Genomic DNA, 19,840 nt, shown 5'->3' on the forward strand with positions numbered 1-19,840 from the left:
AGGGTGGAGGGACAGCGCGGGAGGGGACGACCTTCTATGAGGTGGATTGATTCAGTGACTGGGGCAATCGGGATGGGTGTGTCAGAGGCAATGTGATTAGCACAGGATAGAGCAGTGTTTAGGGCTGTTGTACATAGGGTTGCTGTGAATCACAAATGACTCGACGGCACATAACAACAACAACAACATTGCAATGGGAAAGTCTGCTGTCAGAGACCTCTCCAAAGTACTAAAGAGCAGTGATGTCAGTCAGGAGATTAAGGTGCAGGTCATGGTCTTTGCAATCACTAGTTATGCATCAGAGAGCTGAACAAGCCTAGGGATGATAGAAGGAGAATTGATGGCTTTGAGCTGTGGTGTTGGAGAAGATTATTGAATATACCATGGACTGCTAAGAGAATGAACAGGTTCATCATGGAGAGGGTGAATCCAGGATGCTCCTTGGTGGCAAGGATTCTAAAGCTGCATTTGACATACTTTGGACATGACAAGTCCTTGGAGAGGGACGTCATGCTTGGGAGGATAGAGAGACAGCGCAAGAGAGGAAGACCCTCTATAAGATGGATTGATTCCGTGACTGGGGTAATGGGGGTAGGTGTGTTGGAGACAGTGAAATTGGCACAGTGCAGAGCAGGGTTTAGGACTGTTGTACATAGGTTTGCTATGAGTAGTAGGTGACTCAACAGCACATAACAACAATAACAACAAACCATCAAGTCAGAGCTGACTTGTAGCTGACCCTCCAGTAGGTTTTCAGAGGCCATAAATCTCATGGGAGGAGTTTACCTGATTTTTCCAGTAGAGGAATCAGCGGATTTGAACTATATGCCTTTAGGTTCGCTCCTCAAATCTATACCGTTATGCCAGAGCTCCCAGCTATACTATGTTATACTAATTTATAGGTACTCCGTATCTACATTTTTAATACAGTGAAACCAGTGAGAGTCAGAGCTCTATGAGACCTCCTTGTTTTTCCAGACCTCACAAGATTTCCACCTTTGAATGCTGTCTTGAATGGAAAATATTTGAGTTTTTCTTCTCTAACAGATTCCTGTTTTATACAGGTACAAACTTTTGCTGAGTTTACTGTATATTTAATTTTATTTATGATTTTTATCTCTATATAGCATTGATGAATGCACAATTATGATTATAAATTAATGATAAAATTTCACACTATTTTTAATGTAGAAAATCCCATGATTTTCTTGGATTTGTATTACTGCTACCAGCTCATGAACTCCTTTTTTGTGTGTCAGGTTTTGTGCTTAGGTGCTTTACAAATTTAGTTTGATTTGTGTCTTCCAAGAACACTATTGTTGTTGTTGTATACCATCGAGTTGGAAGTGACCCATAGCTGACCTTCTGGTGGGTTTTTCCGAGGCAGTTAATTGCCCAGAAGAGATTGCCTGTCCGTTTCCCACGGAGTAACTGAACTGCACTGAACCACGTGCCTGTGTGATTGCAGTGCAGCCTCTTGCCATTAGGCCACCAGAGCTGGTAGGAATTCTTACACTTATTTTACAAATGGAGGAAATGAGACTCAGAAAATTTAAATAGTTTACCCATGGCTTTATACTCTACAATGTTTTCTTTATTCACTTCTTTTCATTTTATTATTTATACATAAATGTTATGGCGTAGTTGGCAATGTATGGTACTGTGCATGGCACTGAAGATAAAGGCTTTGCCCCAGGAAAATCATCGTGTAGTAGAAGTGGCAGTGTAAATACATATTCTAATAAAAATACTAAAGAGGTTGTAGAAATCCAAAGGTGTGCATCTTTATAACGCAGGAGACAGTAGGGAAACAGTCCTTATTTCTAAACAAAAATTTTATTAATTAAAGTTTCCCAGATAATTTGAGGGTATTTTTTGCTTGTTTTTAATTTTTTTTTTTTGTGCATGTACCATCAAATCAGATCTGACTGGTACAGGAGGAGATTGTCCCTCCTTCTCCAGCGTAGCATCTGGTGGATTTGAACTGCATACCTCTGGGATTGCTGTGCAGCTTCTTGCCACTAGGCCACCAGAGCTCCCTGAGGTTTTATAAATATAGTGAAGACCTTATAATTATGGAGTAGCAATAAAAAAAATTAATACGTTAAAATTATTCATAACGAGTATTTAACTGGAGATTAAAATAAAATCTCTCAGGTTTTAATGACATTCATTAGGAAAATGTGATCCAATGTTTATTTATGTATTTAAGGTAACATATCACTTACATAACAAGTAAATGATTTAGGTGTGTTGAGAATGCTTCAAAACAATCAGGATGTTTATATTAAATAATAATATCAACTGGTATCAACCTATAATTGTTCTCAAGGTTATGAAATAGTTTAATCCTCACACTTTTTTTTTGTAATTTTTATTTTTTTAACAGAATTTATCATGTTGATGATACTCCTTCTGGATCACTGGATGGAGTGCTTGATTACAGTAAAGCCATTCAAGTAGGTGATTTTATTCTTATAGCAAATCTTAGAACCTATAGACTAGAAATGTTGTAATTTGATTTTGAGATCTGACAAAGAATTTTTTTCCAATAAATAACATATTAGGGACTTTAAAAAATTATTTTATACTGGTTTACATACAAAGTACATAAAGTTCATATACATTGTTTTTCACACCAGACTTTTCCCCTTTCTTTTACCAATATATTAGGAACTCTATAAAGAAATTCCTGTTCTTAAAAAGTTTTTCTCGATCTTGAAAACTCTTTCACTAAAATAATGATATATATTTATTGTGATACTATTTAGAAAAATGTATTATATAAAAATATTTCCTTTTTCTTTCCTGCTTTTACTCGCTTCTCCTCTTTTTCTTCCTAGCATGGTCACATCTGGCATATTCGAAGGTAGCTGTATTATTGCAGATAATATAATTCAGCCTATCTTCACAGAAATATATTTTTGGTTATAAAACTAGTATAATTAACTACTTTAGTGTGCAATATTAAATACAATTTTCTTAAAATATTTAAATTTCAGTCATACTGTTTTTAATGCTCTTTCCTACCCAGTTTCTTACCTGAGTTGCTCAAATCTGTAAGGCAAAATGAGCATAGAATCTCTTCTCCATTTTATCAAATGGAAAATTATAGAGAAGATAAATGATTGATTTAGAATAATAAAGTAAGTGATTAGATAGCAATGTGAAGATTTAAGCTTGAATCTTTTAGGGTAGCATATATATTGATTTCTTGACATAGGTGTTGATTGTGGACCCTAGCAAAATGAAATCATTGAAAAACTTTTCTTCAATCTTTTCTCCATCTTTCATGATGTTGTGTATTTGTTCAGTAGTGAGGATATTTGTTTTCTTGATGTTGAGATGTCATCTATATTGAAGGCTGTAGTCTTCGATCTTTTAGAATGTTTCAAGTTTTCTTCATTTAAGCTAGCAAGGTTGTGTTGTCTGCATAACAAAAGTTGTTGAGTCTTCCTTTCATCTTGGGGCCACAATGTTCTTCATACAGTCTAGCTTCTTGAATGATTTGCTCAGCCAACAAATTAAATGGGTATGGAGACAACCTTGAAGCACACTTTTCCTGATTTTAAACCTTGTTTTATTCAGACAGCACTCATGGTAACAGCAGTCAAGAAATAAAAAAGATATGTTACATTAGCAGAATTTGCTGTTTCGGACTGTTTCAAAATACTCAAGAGCAGCAATGTCAGTTTAAAGACTAAGGTGCACATGCCCCAAACCATGGTCATTTTACTTCCTGTGCTCAACTTCCTGAAAGTTGAGCAGTGAATAAATATTAGAGAAGAAGAATCAATGCCTTTAAATTGTGGTATTGGAGAAGAGTACTGAATATCCCTTGGACTGGCAGATGAACAAACAAGTCTGTTTTGGGGGAGTGCAACCAGGGTGTTCCTTAGAGACAAAGATGGTGAAGCTTTGCCTCACATACTTTGGGCATTTTGTGAAGAGGGCAAGTCCTTGGCAAAGGGAATCATGCCTGGGTGAGGTAGAGAGTCAGAGTAAGAGAGAAGATCCTCTTCAGGATGGATTGATACAGTGACTCCAGCAGTGGGCTTGAGCGTAACAGAGATGATCAGAATGGTGTAGGATAGGGCTAGGTTTAGATCTGACAAGATTGTTCATAGGGTCACTATGAGTGTTAGTTGATTGCATGGCAACTAACAACAATATCAAAACCAGGAAACTGGTATACATTCAACTACAGTAGAGACCCTATGAAGTTTCTTTGTATGTTTGTGCACGTGTGTGTGTGTGTGTGTGTGTGTGTGTGTGTGTGTGTGTCTGTGTGTACCTCTATAAAGTTTTATCCCCTGTGTAGGTTTGACCTTTATATTTACATCCACTCTCTACTCCTGCCTCTGATCGCTAGAAAGCACTGATAGATCTCTTCTCCATCTCAATAGTTGTGTCACTACAAAAGTTGTATGAATGGAATCCTAAGGTATATCAGTTTTGGAAATGGACTTTTTTTGTTCAGCATAATGGATTGAGGCCCATCCAGATTGTTTCAGTGCCATTTTACCTTTTGTAGGTTTTTGTTTTTAATTTTCTACTAGTTTATTCATAAAATTAGAATACATTATTTCTAAGAACAAAGGCTTTCTATTTACCTCACCCCACCCCCATCAAATCATACAACTCCATGATTAACCTCCCCTCCCATCCTCATTTCTCTGCTTCCACCCCTCTTGGATCCTTATACTCATTCTACAATAATGGTTGTATACAATATTTATCCTTGTGGGACTGACTTAGTTCACTCAGCATAATGCTCTCTAGTCCCTCCCAAGTTAGGTAATAATGTACAAAATCATTACTCCTGCGTGCCACATAGTATTCTGTTGTGTGAATGTACCATAATTTCTCAATCCATTCCTTTGTCATCGGACATCTGGACTGTTTCCATGTTCTTGCGATGGTGAATAATGCTGCTATGAACATTGGTGTACAAATCTCAGTTTGTGCCTCAGTTCTCATACTCTCAGGGTATATTACAAGTAGTGTAATAGCATATGGAATTTCTATGTTCAGCTTTTTTAAATTTTATTGAACATTTACAGAGATTTTGGATTTTCATTTATTCATTGTTGCACTTTTTTCTTTACCCCCCTGCCCCGAGTTTGCTCCTCTCTTTGAAAAGCAAAAGATAAACTTCTTCGTTGTATACAATCCCCTGACCCCCACCCCCATAGCCCCACCCCACACCCAATGCACTATACTATGCAACCTTAGTTCTGGATTCCTGTGATAATCATAATATGCTATCATATATCACTTTTAAACTGTTCTCTCCCTCATCTGTTTCAATTATACATAATTCAAGTATACATAATCTATCCAGTTTTTCTCAGTCTTACCCCAACCCTGATTGTCAGTCACTTTCTACAACAGTGGCACCATGCAGTATTTGTCCTTTTGTGACTGAGATATTTTACTCATCATAATGTCCTCCAGGGTCACCCATTTTGAATAATACTGCATAAGTTCCTTATTTTTCAATGCAGCATAGTATTCCATTGTGTGAATATATCACAACTTCTCTATCCATTCGTTTGTTGATGGGCACTTAGGTTGTTTCCAACTCCTTGCTATTGTGAACAAAGCCGCGATGAACATGGGTGTGCATATATCTGCTTGGATGTCAGTTATGGTCTCTTTAAGGTATATTCCCAGCAGTGGAATTGCTGGGTCGAATGGTATCTCTATTTGTAACTTTTTGAGAAAGTACCACACCACTTTCCACAATGGTTGCACCATTTTACACTCCCACCAGCAGTGAATAAGGGTCCCAGTTTCTCCACAACCTCACCAGCATTTGTTGCTTGCTGTTGTGTTAAATTTTGCTATTCTTACTGGGGTGAGATGATATCTCATAGTTGTTTTTATGTTCAGCTTTTTGAGGAAGCACCAAACTGCCTTCCAGAATCATTGTACCATTTTACAATCCCACCAACAATGTGTCAGAGTTCCTTTTTTGCCACATCCTCTCCAACATTTATTATTTGCTCTCCTGTTAAGCTTTGCCACTGTTACTGGAGTGAGATGGTACCTCATTGTGGTTTTGATTTGCAACTCTCTTATTGCCAGTGATTTGGAGCATTTCTTCATGTGTCTGTTTGCCTTTCAAATATCTTCCTCTGTGAAAATTCTTTACATGTCTTTTGCCTATTTTGTAACTGGGTTATCAGTCATTTTCTTGTGGAAGCCCAGGAGTATTCTGTAAACTTTTGTTATAAGACTCTTGTCTGAGATGGTATTACCAAATGTATGTTCCCAGTTCGTAGGTTTTCTTTTCACCCTGTTGGAAAAAGTTTTTGATGCACACATGGATTTAATCTTTAGAAAGTCCCATGTGTCAATTTTATCCTCTTTAGATTGTGCATTTCTGGTTGTATATGGCAGTCTCTTTACACTTTGGACTAGCGCTTCTAAGCCTGATCCCAGTTTGTCTCTTAAGAATGTTATGGTTTGGAGCTTTACTCCTAGGTCTCTGATCCACCTTAAGCTGATTTTTGTGTATGGTATGGGATGTGGATCCTGTTTCAGCTTTCTTCAGGTGGAAGTCCAGTTTTGCCAGCACCATTTGATAGCTTTGACTTCCTTGTTGAATATCAGTTGACCAAAGATAGCTGCGTCTATTTCTGGGTTCTCAATTCTGTTCCATTGGTCTATACGCTTGTCATTGTACCAGTACCATATTGTTTTGGTTACTTCTGCTGTGTAGTAGGTTTTGAGGTCAGGGGGTGCTATACCTCCAACCTCATTTTTGTTTCTCAGAAGTGTTTTGCTTATTCGGTGTCTCTTGCCTCTCCAAATGAATTTATATTTTCCCTTCCAATCTCCTTGAAAAATGAATTTGCTGTCAGAATTGGGATTGCATTGAACATGTAGATTGCTTTTGGTAGGATTTTCACAATATTGAGTCTTCCTGTGCATGGACAGCACACAATTTCCCATTTCTTTAGGTCCTTTATTGTATCTTGCAGAAATGTTTTGTAGTTTTCTTTGTATAGGTCTTTTGTTTCTCTAGTTAGGTTCACTCCCAAGTTATCTCAATTTGTGGCTGACTGTGGTAAATGGTATTGCTTTCTTGATTTCCTTCTCTGAGTTCCTTCTACCTTCTGTTCATTTTTTAAAGACTAAACTCAGATGTTAATTCCATGATAGTTTTGGTATCAGATGCTTGTTTCTTGGTGCTTTTGTAATGTCTTGTGTCTGACTCTGCTTTTTTAAAAAAAATAATTAGTTATTGTTTAAAATATTCACAGAAAAGCATATGTCAATTGTCAGTTTGGCCCCATATAGATGATTACATAGATAATTCTTAAAAAAGTATAGTGTTCTCAGCAGACATTTTTTAACTAATTCAATTTTTCAGGTGATTCTTATTATATTGTATTTTAATTGGTAGTTATGTTGACTGTCTTCACCAGTAGACTTTTGAGTAGTTTCTGAAGGCACATGTAATATAATTTACTTCAATGTCTGGCATATAGTTGTTGTAGAGTACTATAGAGTCAGAACCGACCAGTAGCTGACCCTCCAGCGGGTTTTCAGAACCAGTTAATCACACGGGAGGAGATTGCTGAACCTTCTCCCACAGAGCAGTTAGTACCCTCAAACCGCGTGCCTTTGGGATAGCAGATCAGCTTCTTGCTACCTAGTAGAAAAGCAATCAATAAATCAGTCAACTAATATTCATATTGTTAAAATGTTCTTACTGAATAACTCGTATTATAGAATAATAGTCATTTAATGAATGTTTATTGAAGACTAACAATTGATTATTGTATTTTAGGGAACACGGGATCCAATTTGTGCCATAACTGCATCTGATAAGACATTGATTGTGGTAAATTGTAAAGCATTTACTTTAAGAATATTAATTGTTTTAATTGGTTGCTGTGATGCTAAACACTGTGACACTGATGTGCCACATGTGATAATGGTTACCCATGGCGGACAGTGTTTGGTGGAGCTTCCCGATTAAAACAAGTTTGGAAGCAGGAGGGGCATCCACGTCCAAAATGGCTTGTCTCCAGAAACTCTATGAACAGTGCTCAGGTCTTCCGTTCATAGGGTCGCTATGAGTGGTCTACAACTTGAGGGCACCTAACAACAACAATGACGAAGTAATGTGTTTTGAATTTGAATATAATCTTGTTGGCACCCCAGGTATTCCTTAGTATAAGAAATTAGAAAAGTTTGAAATACTATTTTACAAATTGTTTATAATTTATAAAACTAGCTGTTTGTATTAGTGATAGAATGATGACCTTCCGAGAAGATAAAGTCCACTCAGAGTTTGTATCATTAGGTTGAATGAGCCCTGTAAAGGATTGGATGATGTGGATTGAATAATGGTAGTAAGTCTCAGAAAGTGTTTTCCTCTGTGAGACCCTTAGCCTCTTTCATAATAGAATGAAAAGATGATGTGTTTGCCAACTAGTAAAATAGGAAAGTCTATGGCAAAGTTTTGCAGAATTTTTCAAATTGAATCAATGTTATAGTGCCATGTTTCAAGTTCTTTCATTGAAAATATTAGTTTTAGAAAGAGGTATTTACTTTAATCTAGTAATGCAGGTAATTTATGAATTAGAATTATGTAAACAGAGCCTGAATAGTGCTTAGTACCAGTTCTGGCTATGTTTCTTTGCTATTAGCTAATTTTACAGGAGAACCCCCCCCCCCCCATAGCTTAAGTGCTAGTATTCATTTTTTATCATTGAATGAATTTGGTATATACTTTAAGCAATATTTCTTGTAGTGAGGTCTATGAAATCTCCTGAGTTTTTAAAAAATTTTTGATATATGGTAATTTTTTATTGAGTTAGTAGTGTTTGTGGAATTTTAAAAAGATGTACAGCTCAAATTACAGAAATTAAATGTTTAAATTACAGAATCTACCTGTAAGTCAAGGTGAAAGTACTTCAAAAATTAAATCTGCTTTCCACAAAATGTAAACAGGCTTTAGAACTATTATTTTTCTAAATGTTTTAAGCTACAGAGCCACAAAAATCTTAATACCCTAATAAAGGGTATCTTCAAATTCCCCGTCTTCATTTTTACACATGAAAAATTCCCTTCTCCCCACTTTCTGAGACGATTCTCTTGAAAATATTGCTACAGAAGCAATACTGTTCTAATAAAAGTAAGAAGGGATAGAGTCAAAGATTGGCCGTTTGAAAGATGCCACTTTGTCCTTTCTTTTGCAGTCACCTTCAGGCACAGGAAAGATTGGAAAGCACAGTTCTCTACTGCCTGTTGTACTTGTTACTGTTCTGAAAACCTTACACTTTGCACAGCCTGGTATAGCAAATTATTTTCTTTTTTTTTAAGCACATTTTTGCTAATATTCATTGTATCATTGCTTTCTGATAGTCCTTTCCCCTTACCAAACTATTATCAGTTATATAGCTATGGTTTAAAAGCCTAGACTTTCAGTAACAATTGTTTCAAGGCTACTTTCGATAGTTTTATTATGAAGATTTAAAATAAGTTAGGAGATAAATTTTGTGTTGCACACCACCCTGACTCTGTTGTAGAACTGTCATGACACTGTCCCTTTGGTTTTGAAAAATTAAAGAAAAAATAGGACCATAAATATATCTGGTATATATTTATCTAATATATGGTAGGTACATTTTAGTAATCAAAGTAATTTTCATAGGGTCGTGAATCTGGCACTATTCAGAGATACAGTCTTCCTAATGTTGGTTTGATTCAAAAGTATTCCCTCAGCTGTCGAGCCTACCAACTGTCCCTGAATTGCAACTCCAGGTAAGGCTGAAATTTCTCCTCATGTAGAAATTAGACTTAGAAGTACCAGTTGAAATTGCTATCTTTATGTGATAATCGTAAAATTTAAACGTATCTCACAGTTTAATATAGTTCTGCTATCCTTTGGTGGGTTTAAATGCTTTCTCTGGCTGGGTATATGGAAATACTAGTTTAAGAGTTTACTGCTTTGAATCGAATGAGGGAGAGAACAGTTTAAAAGTAATGTATTTTAGGGTATTATGATTATCATAAGAGTCCAGAATGAGGGTTGCAGAGTGGAGTATACTTGGGGTGGGGGTTGGGGTGAGGATTGTGTACTAATGAGGGAGTTTTTCTTTTGCTTTTCAAGAAGAGCGAAGAGGGGGTGGATGGGTGGGAGGGGGGCAGGGAGAAAAGTGCAACAATGAATGAATGGAATTCCAAAACTTCTGTGTATGTTCTTTGAAATTAATGAAAAAAATTGACTCGAGATTATTTATATTTATGTATCTGTTGATTTAAACTCCTTGGATACAACTTCATTTCAGGGAAGCAGAAGGTAGATCAATCCATACATTCTGTCAAGTTTATGAAAAAAAAAAATTTAGAGCCATTTATTTATTACAGCGTCATTTCTGCCTTATGCCCAGGCTTCTGGTGAACCAACTTTGAAGAATGGTTATTGATAATTATATTTATAATTGCTGATAGTAACTTTACATTTTCCTTCTTACCCACTTTCATTCTTTGTAGTCGGCTTGCTATCATAGACATTTCAGGAGTTCTGACTTTCTTTGATTTGGATGCTCGGATAACAGACAGTACGGGACAACAAATAATTGGCGAGTCATTAAAATTTGAGCGCAAAGATGTCTGGGATATGAAATGGGCCAAAGATAACCCTGATTTGTTTGCAATGATGGAGAAAACAAGAATGTATGTTTTCAGAAACTTGGATCCTGAGGTAAAACCATGAAATTAACTCAAATAATGCATAATAAATGAGCCAAATATAAAACCTGGATAATTTCCCTTTGTTTCTTCAAGAAGTTTGTTGGTACTGGCTTCAGAGATTTCTAAAAATGAATAGAAACATTTCTGTGGGATTTTTAAATCTTGTTAAGTAGGAACAATACTTATCTGTTAAATATGCTCTGAAAAAGACTTTTTATGTTTTTCTTTTATGATGAAACTATAATCACTATATAATCTTTTCTTTTCCCCTTGTCTAGATTGATGAAATGAAATAGCCTTATTTACTAAAATTTCTTATACCAATCTTGTTGTTATTAAGTACCATTGAGATGGAACCAACCCATAGCTGACCCTCCAGAGGGTTTTCAGAGGCAGTAAATCACAGAGGAGGAGATTGCCCATCCTTCTCATGAAAAACAGCTAAAGGCTTTGAACTGTGTGCTTTTGGGTTGGCAGCGCAATTCCTTACCACTAAGCCACCAGCACTGTTTTCTTAGTCCAATCTAGCAAAGAAAAAACCCATGCCATCTTGAAATTCCCTTGCCCTTTCATTTTTTTCTGCATACCTATCCATTTTCCTTGGTGCTTACCATGACTTATTTGTAATTTATATTTTCTCTGACTGATCTGTGTTCTTTCTAACACAGATGTTGTTTGGAATATGTAAGTGTATATGATAATCTGTTCTCACTTGGGTGTAATTATGGATTGAAATGTGTCCCCCCCAAAAGAATGTGTTGTTAATTATAAGCTCTGCTTTTGGATATTATCCCATTTGGCAGTAGGGTGTCTTTCTTATACTAACGAGGCATGTTTAGTATAGAGTATATCTAGAACCAATATCTTTTAAAATATGAAAGTGATTAAGCTCTGGCTAGTAAAGAAAAATGGAGGGAGATGCTAAGAACAAGATCACCCAGGAGCACATAGTTCAGAAGAGCTAGAGACCTTTCTTCAGAGCTGACAGAGAGGAGAAGCCTTCTCCAACACCTGGTGTCCCAAATTCAAACTTCTTGTCTTCTAAACTGAGAGACAATAAGCTTCTGTTTGATAGAGCGATCTGCTAACGGTATTTCAATTATACCAGCACCAATAACTAAGAAAGATGTCAGGAAGTGTCCATTTCCGTCATGTTCATGGGTGCATTTTTATTTTTATTTATTTAATTTTTTTTTTTTTTGTTTTCATTGGCTAATGATTAGGCTCTGAATTTCCCTTTTCTTTAGTGTGCTTTTGGACCATTTCTTAGCTGTTGTGTTTAGGAAATACAAATGCTTTGGTAGTCTAATAAAAATATTTTTTTAAGAGACAGTAACTGTTAAACAACTTTTGAATTATTTAGAGATTTGGCTTTTAATTTTGAATATTCTGTACTTCTCCATTCCCCTTTTAGTGTAAATAATAAGTGATGAATTAATAAATGCTTTGTGTTATTAATTTCTGTTTGACCCTATCATTTACTACTTGGAAAGGAATGGCATGTTTTGACCACTGAGCTGCCAATCTTTGGCAGTAATTTATTTAGTGGGAAGTGATTTAATTCTTTAGTGTCTTACATTCTTCTAACATTTCTTTGTTTGGATATTTGATTTGTCAAGCAAGCCATTAAAAATTACTCTCAAAGACTTTGATAAAGTTTTTTAGGAATCTTAGGGATTTTCATAATTTTTTGACCCTAAGTAATGGTTTAAGTGATTAGCATTCAGAACTGCTAAATTTGACATGTTAGTTTGGACCCTTTTCATAGCTCAAAAGGAAGTCCCTTTTCACAGAGCAAGTGTGGAATTCTAGCAGGTAATAAGTCACTAGTTGGCCTTGAGGTTAGGAGAATATTCTTCTCAACTATTGGGAATTTTCCCCTATTTCTAGCCCCACTAGTTCCCAAGTGAGAAAACAGTATGCTGAATTTTAAGTGTTTGTTGTTCCTGGCTGTTCATAATGTGTGTGTAGCACTTGTGGTCAGTTTTGTACCAAGTGAAATCTTTGCCTGGTGGAAAGTGTTTTTTAAGTAATTTTGACAGAAGGGCCTTCTTTTTTTTCATTTGAATTTATTTTCTGGTTTGGCAACTAGTTCACTTTCTATTAGATTTACAACCTCACCACTGGTCTTTATAAAGACTAGACTTCTTCATAAGCTGTACTGTGTTCTTTTCATTCTTTGTGGAGACACTGGTTTACTGTAATCACTCTTGGGTAGTTGCTCTACTGTCATTCCTCTAGCTGATCATTAGTCATGTAAGGACATATTGCTATGTGCTATTGAGTTGGAACTGAGTCATAGTTGACCCTCTAGCAGTTTTTTAGAGGTTGTGTATCACATGGGGGGAGATTGCCGATCTTTCTCTTGAGGAGCAACTGATGGATTCAAATTGCCTTCCTTTAGTTGGCAGTGCAGCTCCTTATTGGCAAGAGCTCACTGATACTGTGTAAGGACATGCTCTTCAAAACAAGAGCACTTACAAGACTGACAGCTATAGAAGTACATGTCTCTTCATGAGATAAGCTGTTGTTTAAGAGTTAATATATTTTTACTATTTTGAAATTATCTTTGAGAGTTAGAAAAAGAGAGTTTAATGATAAAATTCCATTTGATAGTTTTCCTCTCCAGTCTCTCTTGAGGTACAGATTCAATTTTTGTGCTTCTTTCTTGACTAGAAGAACTTTGTCTTTATGACTTTCCTCACACAGGATTCTGTAACTGTATATTCATATTATTTTCGTATTTCAAAATTTCATCTACTGTCTCTTATTTCTGTATACTTACTCTCCTTTCTAAGCCAGGGATATACAGACTTTTGAACACCCTCAATACATGCATGGTTTTTATTTATAAATTTATCCATAATGGGGCTTATGAGATCTGGTGATCTAGTGGCAAGAAGCTGTGCTGTATTCCTGAAGGCATGTGGTTTGGGACCACCAGCTGTTCCTTGGAAGAAGGCTGGGCAGTCCCATCCCATATAATTAACTGCCTCTGAAAACCCCTGGAGGGTCAACTATGGTCAGTTCTGACTCAGTGGTACACAACAACATACATGATATAAGAGCCTTATGAATTATATCCCCAGATAGAAATTTTAAAATGAGAAAATGCTAATTGTTATGGTGACATATTATCATGCTTGGGAGAGTGGAGGACAGTGCAAGAGAGGAAGACCCTCGATGAGATGGATTGATTCAGTGACTGGGGTGGTGGGGGTAGGTGTGTCAGAGACAATAAGATTGGCACAGGATAGAGCAGGGTTAAGGGCTGTTTTATGGTCGCTGTGAGTCACAGGCAACTCGACGGTACATAACAACATAGTTTATTTGAAAATTTTGGTGATAAAATTGAAAATTGAGATATGTTAAAGGAGAGAGAATTTTCCATAATTAAACATAACATTTGCTTTTGTCTTTAAAGGAACCCATTCAGACTTCTGGATATATTTGTAACTTTGAAGATTTAGAAATTAAATCTGTTCTTTTGGATGAGATATTACAGGTAATTTTGAAAAAATTAAATTCTTACTAGCTTGTTTTGGAAAAGAATTGCAGATACACTGATTCAGTCATTGTTTGTGTTTCTGTTCAAAGGTGTGCAGCAAGAGAAAGCTTTAGGTCAGTACTGGAGCTTTGAATAATAGAGTTAGGCTTTGTGTTAAACTCTTGCTACAAGTTCCTTTATCCTACAACTCAGAGAAGTGGGATTTGAGAGTTGGAGAGGTGAGCTGATTTGCCACTGTTACCCATTAGGGCATGAGAAGAGGCATAACTTTACCTCAGGCCATCTGGCATCAAAGTTCCTGTGTGTAATATGCAGAGCCAGCAGAAAGAAATGAAATCATGGGTTAGGCCACAAAAGACATAGCATGCCTTACTGTGGAATTTGGACTTCATCTTGGAGTCAGTGAGGGAGTAAAGCAAGCGAGTGAGATGGCCAAGTTTATGTTTTGTGAAGGTAATTGTGGTTCTTACAGGGCTGAGAATGAGATACAGGGAAGAGAATGAGCAGTCACCTGGCTAATAAGCGTTGGATTGAAGATTTGAGCCCAGGTGCATTTGAATCCAAACTTCATGATATTCTCATATGAACACTACTTTGCTGGAGTTCCTTAATTGATAAATAGAGGAGTTGGATGAAGGGAAAGATAAGATAGTAAGGGGTTGTTTTAAAGACCCAAAACATAGACATCTTTCTTTTCTGCTTTAGATTTCAATATGGTACATTTTTTAAAATTGTAAAACATAAATATTCTAATACAACTATCTGAAATTCCACTCTTTTCACTTTTTCTTTTAGAACCCTGAACATCCAAACAAAGATTGCATAATTAACTTTGAAATTCGGTCCCTGCGAGACAGCCGGGCATTGATTGAGAAAGTTGGAATCGAAGATGCATCTCAGTTTATAGAGGACAATCCACACCCGCGACTTTGGTATCTAAAAACAAACAAAACACTAACTCCCACAATGTCAGATGTTTGCTTTTAAAGTCTCAGCGTTTTTTTTTTTTTTTTTTTTTTAAGTATATGTGCTGCCGAAGCGAGCACAAGTCTCAGCTTTTTATCCCAGCCTCTTGATGGGAACAACCTTTAATTTTTGTTATTCTTTTTAAAGTATAGAAATTAATCTTAGATTTGGAAATTCTCAATGTAAGTATGGTATTCTATCAAAAATGTCCAAATATGATAAAGTGATATGTAAGACAACTTCTTAGCTAATTTTTCCAGGAAATAATAAATAAGTTGGATAGTTGAATTCTTATTCAAGACATGATTATCCATAATTTGAATTGGTAATTTAGATCTTCTTTCTTTTTTTAAAATAAATAAATAAAGGCGCCTCTTAGCTGAAGCAGCTCTTCAGAAACTGGACTTAAAAACTGCAGAGCAAGCATTTGTTCGCTGCAAGGACTATCAAGGCATTAAGTTTGTGAAGTGTCTGGGCAATCTACAGAGTGAGTCAATGAAGCAGGCTGAAGTTGCTGCCTACTTTGGCAGGTTTGAAGAAGCTGAAAGAATGTATCTTGATATGGACAGAAGGTAATTTATCAATATCCAGGAACTCCAGAACACTTCCAGGGTTCTTGATATTTTAAAAAATAGAACTAAGGTATGTAAACTAGGAAGACCCTCAACCAGGTGGATTGATACTGTTACTGCTGCAGTGGGCTCTTGTGTTTCAGGAAGTGTGAGGATGGTGCAGGATAGAACAGGGTTCAGATCTTTTGTTCACAAGGTCTCTATGAGTCGTGCTCAACTTGATGGCTCCTAACAACAACAATAACATGTAAGCAAGATTTTAGATTACAATATATATTCTACATATTCCTCCTTAAGCTAAGTTTTGCAATTTGGGGACAGCTTTTTTATTAGAGTTTAAGGTTTTTCTTAGATTTTCTTAGAAAATCCTAGAAAAAATTTCCTTAGATTTTCTTAGTCATTTATAAATGATTGACTTTAGGAAATTTTCATTTAGTAGGAAAAGAAATCTGAGGATATGATAGGACTTCAGATGCTGGGTAGCTTTTTGCTATTTGTTACTTAGCTCACTATTTGGATTTCTCTTTATTGAATTAAGCCATTATTTAATTCTGCAGATAAAAAGCATACAATAAAAGTAACACAAAATAAAGGCATTTAGATATTGTTTTATTCTTTTTATTTTAAATTTCTACATAATAATCTAGGGACTTCATTATAACTGTAAACATTACTGTGTCTAATTTTCACTAGTGGTATTTTTACTTACAGTTGTTCCCTAATACAACACTTAAAATCAGAATAGAAATTTTAAACCTCTGTTTGCTTTATTTCTTATTTTGAGATAAATCTGATCATATCTAAGTAATTGGTGAAAATAAATTGTTATACTTTTGTGGAAAGGGAGCTCTGGTGGCTTAGTGGTAAGAAATTGAGCTGCCATTGCAAACGTAGACAGTTTGACTCCACCAGCTGATTCATGGGAGAAAGATGGACAGTCTCCTTTAGTGTGATTTGCTGCTTCTGAAAACTCACTGGAGAATCAGCTGTGGGTTGATTTTAACTTGATGGTACACAGCAACAACATTTTGTGGACAATTAAAAGTTTGAGGAAAGTAAAATTGTTTCCTTTTTTCATTGCTGACTCTTTCCATCACATATTTACCCACTTAGGCTAAATTACATGAAAATGTATAAAGCTAATTTTTTAGAGTACTACTAAATATTTAGATAGTTGCTTTCCCCTGTCTAATTCACTGCTTTGTGTTCTCAGCACTTAGAATTTTAGAAACTGAAATATTTGTTGATAGAATGAATGCCACTGTTTGTAGGGATCTTGCTATCGGTCTTCGACTGAAATTGGGAGATTGGTTTAGAGTGCTCCAACTCCTGAAAACTGGATCTGGTGATGCAGATGACAGTCTCCTTGAGCAAGCCCACAATGCTGTTGGAGATTACTTTGCTGATCGGCAAAAGTGGTATGTAACCAGTCCAGACCACTGCTTCTGTTCATGTAGCACTTTTCATTGTAGCTACCAGAGCACAGGACTGTGAAAGAATGCTATGGAAATAAAAACCATCCTCCTTGATCCTAAAATTCAAATAGTTCTACATTCACATTGGTGGAGGAGGGGGTCCCTAAAATTAAAGGATGAACAGTGTAACACGGTGGGGTTTTCAAACTCATAAACTTTGTGCTCAGGTGAAATAGCAGGCAGCCTTAAACTCCTGAGATTCAAGTAAACGGTTTGTTCTAGGACGTTGAATGATTTATTACTGAAAAAAGTGTCTTTGTTTTGTTATTATGGAGTATAATAGAAATTTTTGTCTTCCATTTTAATCTCTATGCTCATCTATTTGTGTAATTTTGGGGAATACTGCAATTATATATCAGATTAAAGAACATTTCTTATGAATATTCAAAGAATATTACTATTAAAATATGCTATAGTATTTAAATTTTCTCCCCCCATTTCTGTTCTTTAAAGGTATTCTATAACTGATGAAGAATAGAATACTACTAATATTTGTCTTTCTCATAAAGGAACAATTTTGGTGAAAGTATTTAGGAAAATATAATAATTTTAAAAGTTTTCTTTTTGTATTCCTATAGGTTGAATGCAGTTCAATATTATGTACAAGGCCAAAACCAACAACGTTTAGCTGAATGTTATTATATGTTAGAAGATTATGAGGGACTAGAGAATCTTGCTAATTCACTTCCAGAGAACAATAAATTACTGCCAGTATGTATTACATATTTTAGTTTTTGGAATTATTTTATAAAGCTTTTATGTGATAATCAGAGGATAGTTAATTAATCTATCATTCTCTTTTATCTATTTTCTTTTTAAATTTTTTTTAATTTTAATGAAAGTTTACAGAGACTTAGGGTTTCCAGTCATTTATTATTACACTTTTCTCCCTACCCCACACCCCCAATTCACTCTTTCCTTGAAAAGCAAAAGAAAAACTCTTTCACTGTTATGCAATCCCTCCCACCCCCGAGTCCACTACACTATGCAGCCTTCACTCTGGACTTGTGTAATGACAAGAATACCCATTCAGACATCCCTTTTAAACAGTTCTCTCCCTCATCTGTTTCGATGGAATATACATGATTCCTCGCCTCCTTTTCTGTCTTCTCTCAACCCTGATGTCAGTCCCGTTTTACAACAGTGGCCCTATGCAATATCTGTCCTTTTGTGACTGAGATATTTCACTCAGCATAATGTCCTCCACGGTCATCCATTTTGTGTATTTCATGAGTTTCTTTTTCAGTGTGCTGCATAGTATTCCATTGTGTGAATATGCCAAGAGCTTCACTATCCATTCGTTTGTTGATGGGCACTTGGGTTGTTTCCAGCTCTTTGCTATTGCGAACAAAGCCACAGTAAACATGGGTGTGCGTATATCTGCTTGGGTGGTAGTTATGGTTTCTTTAGGGTAAATTCCCAGTAGTGGAATTGCTGGATCAAATGGTATTTCTATTTGCAACTTTTTAAGAAAGTGCCATACAGCCTTCCATAGTGGTTGCACCATTTTACACTCCCACCAACAGTTCCAGTTTCTCTACAACCTCACCAGCATTTGTTGTTTGCTGTTCTGTTAAATTTTGCTATTCTTACTGGGGTGAGATGATCTTTCATAGTTGTTTTGTATCTTTTATCTATTTTCTGTGTATAATTTCTTAGATACACAATGATATTTTTATTTTAATGATTAAATTTGATAACTTTAGTGAGTTTTTGAAAGTTGATAGAAAAATAAATCAGATATCTACCACTATAATATGATCACAGTCTTGTGTATTCCTTTCAATTTTACAAAATTACTTTTAAAATTTAACTGAGTGCGTATATATTTAGATGAAAATTATTATCCAGAAATTGCTTCAAAATAGTCTGATGTTTGTGAGAGGAGTAGTATGTGTGTGTGTTTTATACTTGCTCTAATCAAAGTTTAAAAAGTTAATTTGATACATAAAGTTGTATTAACAATAAGGTATTTAATATTAAAAAAAAGATACTGAAGGAATTCTCTATACCTTTGTTTTCAATGTTCTTTTTATGCTTGTTTCACCTAATTGTTGAATACTGTGAGTTTATATATTTTTTTTAAATCTAAAATCTGAACAACAGGTCTCAACTACAGTGCCTGTCTCTAAAATCTGAACAACAGTTCTCAACTACAGAAATTTCATTTATTAGTGGGTCTGTATAACATTCTGTTAATTACTTTTTCTCTGAATTAGAGTGATTATCTCTGTAGTAATTATACTGTCACTTTTATGCTCAATCTCGGTTTTCTTGGGAGGGAAAGAAAAAAATTACCTACAGTATTATATTTGGAGATAGCATGTCTACATTAGTGTCATCTCTTAGGATTGTCTTATAAAGAAAAAAAATTAGAGTGTAAAGTATTCAAAGGAGTAGTATTACTGAGTAAATAAATAAAAATAATAGCTATACTAATAAAATTCAAAAGTTAAGTTGTTGCAGATCTGAACTCAAAGTTGTAAAAATTTTTAATAAGGAAAATGTACATAATCTTGGAGTGAGAAATGCAGGATACATAGATATTTATATGTAAAGTAATCATTGGGGACACGGACACACACACACACACACACACACAC

The 19,840-nt window shown here is 35.5% G+C and overlaps 1 protein-coding gene across 2 annotated transcripts in view; it reads left to right on the forward strand.

The window, feature by feature from the left end:
• Positions 1–19,840, forward strand: part of WDR35 (WD repeat domain 35) — a 114,632-nt gene that overhangs the window by 78,964 nt on the left and 15,828 nt on the right. For both annotated transcript variants that reach the window (XM_006880655.1, XM_006880656.1), the window contains 9 exons: positions 2,390–2,459; positions 7,802–7,855; positions 9,674–9,783; positions 10,516–10,726; positions 14,141–14,221; positions 15,020–15,156; positions 15,559–15,762; positions 17,034–17,180; positions 17,816–17,948. In XM_006880655.1, the coding sequence (XP_006880717.1) occupies positions 2,390–2,459; positions 7,802–7,855; positions 9,674–9,783; positions 10,516–10,726; positions 14,141–14,221; positions 15,020–15,156; positions 15,559–15,762; positions 17,034–17,180; positions 17,816–17,948 (1,147 nt within the window). The remainder of the gene's footprint in view (positions 1–2,389; positions 2,460–7,801; positions 7,856–9,673; positions 9,784–10,515; positions 10,727–14,140; positions 14,222–15,019; positions 15,157–15,558; positions 15,763–17,033; positions 17,181–17,815; positions 17,949–19,840) is intronic.

Source organism: Elephantulus edwardii, unplaced genomic scaffold (genome assembly GCF_000299155.1).
Source record: "Elephantulus edwardii isolate Elephantulus edwardi_28Jun2011 unplaced genomic scaffold, EleEdw1.0 scaffold00009, whole genome shotgun sequence".
NCBI lineage: Eukaryota > Metazoa > Chordata > Mammalia > Macroscelidea > Macroscelididae > Elephantulus > Elephantulus edwardii.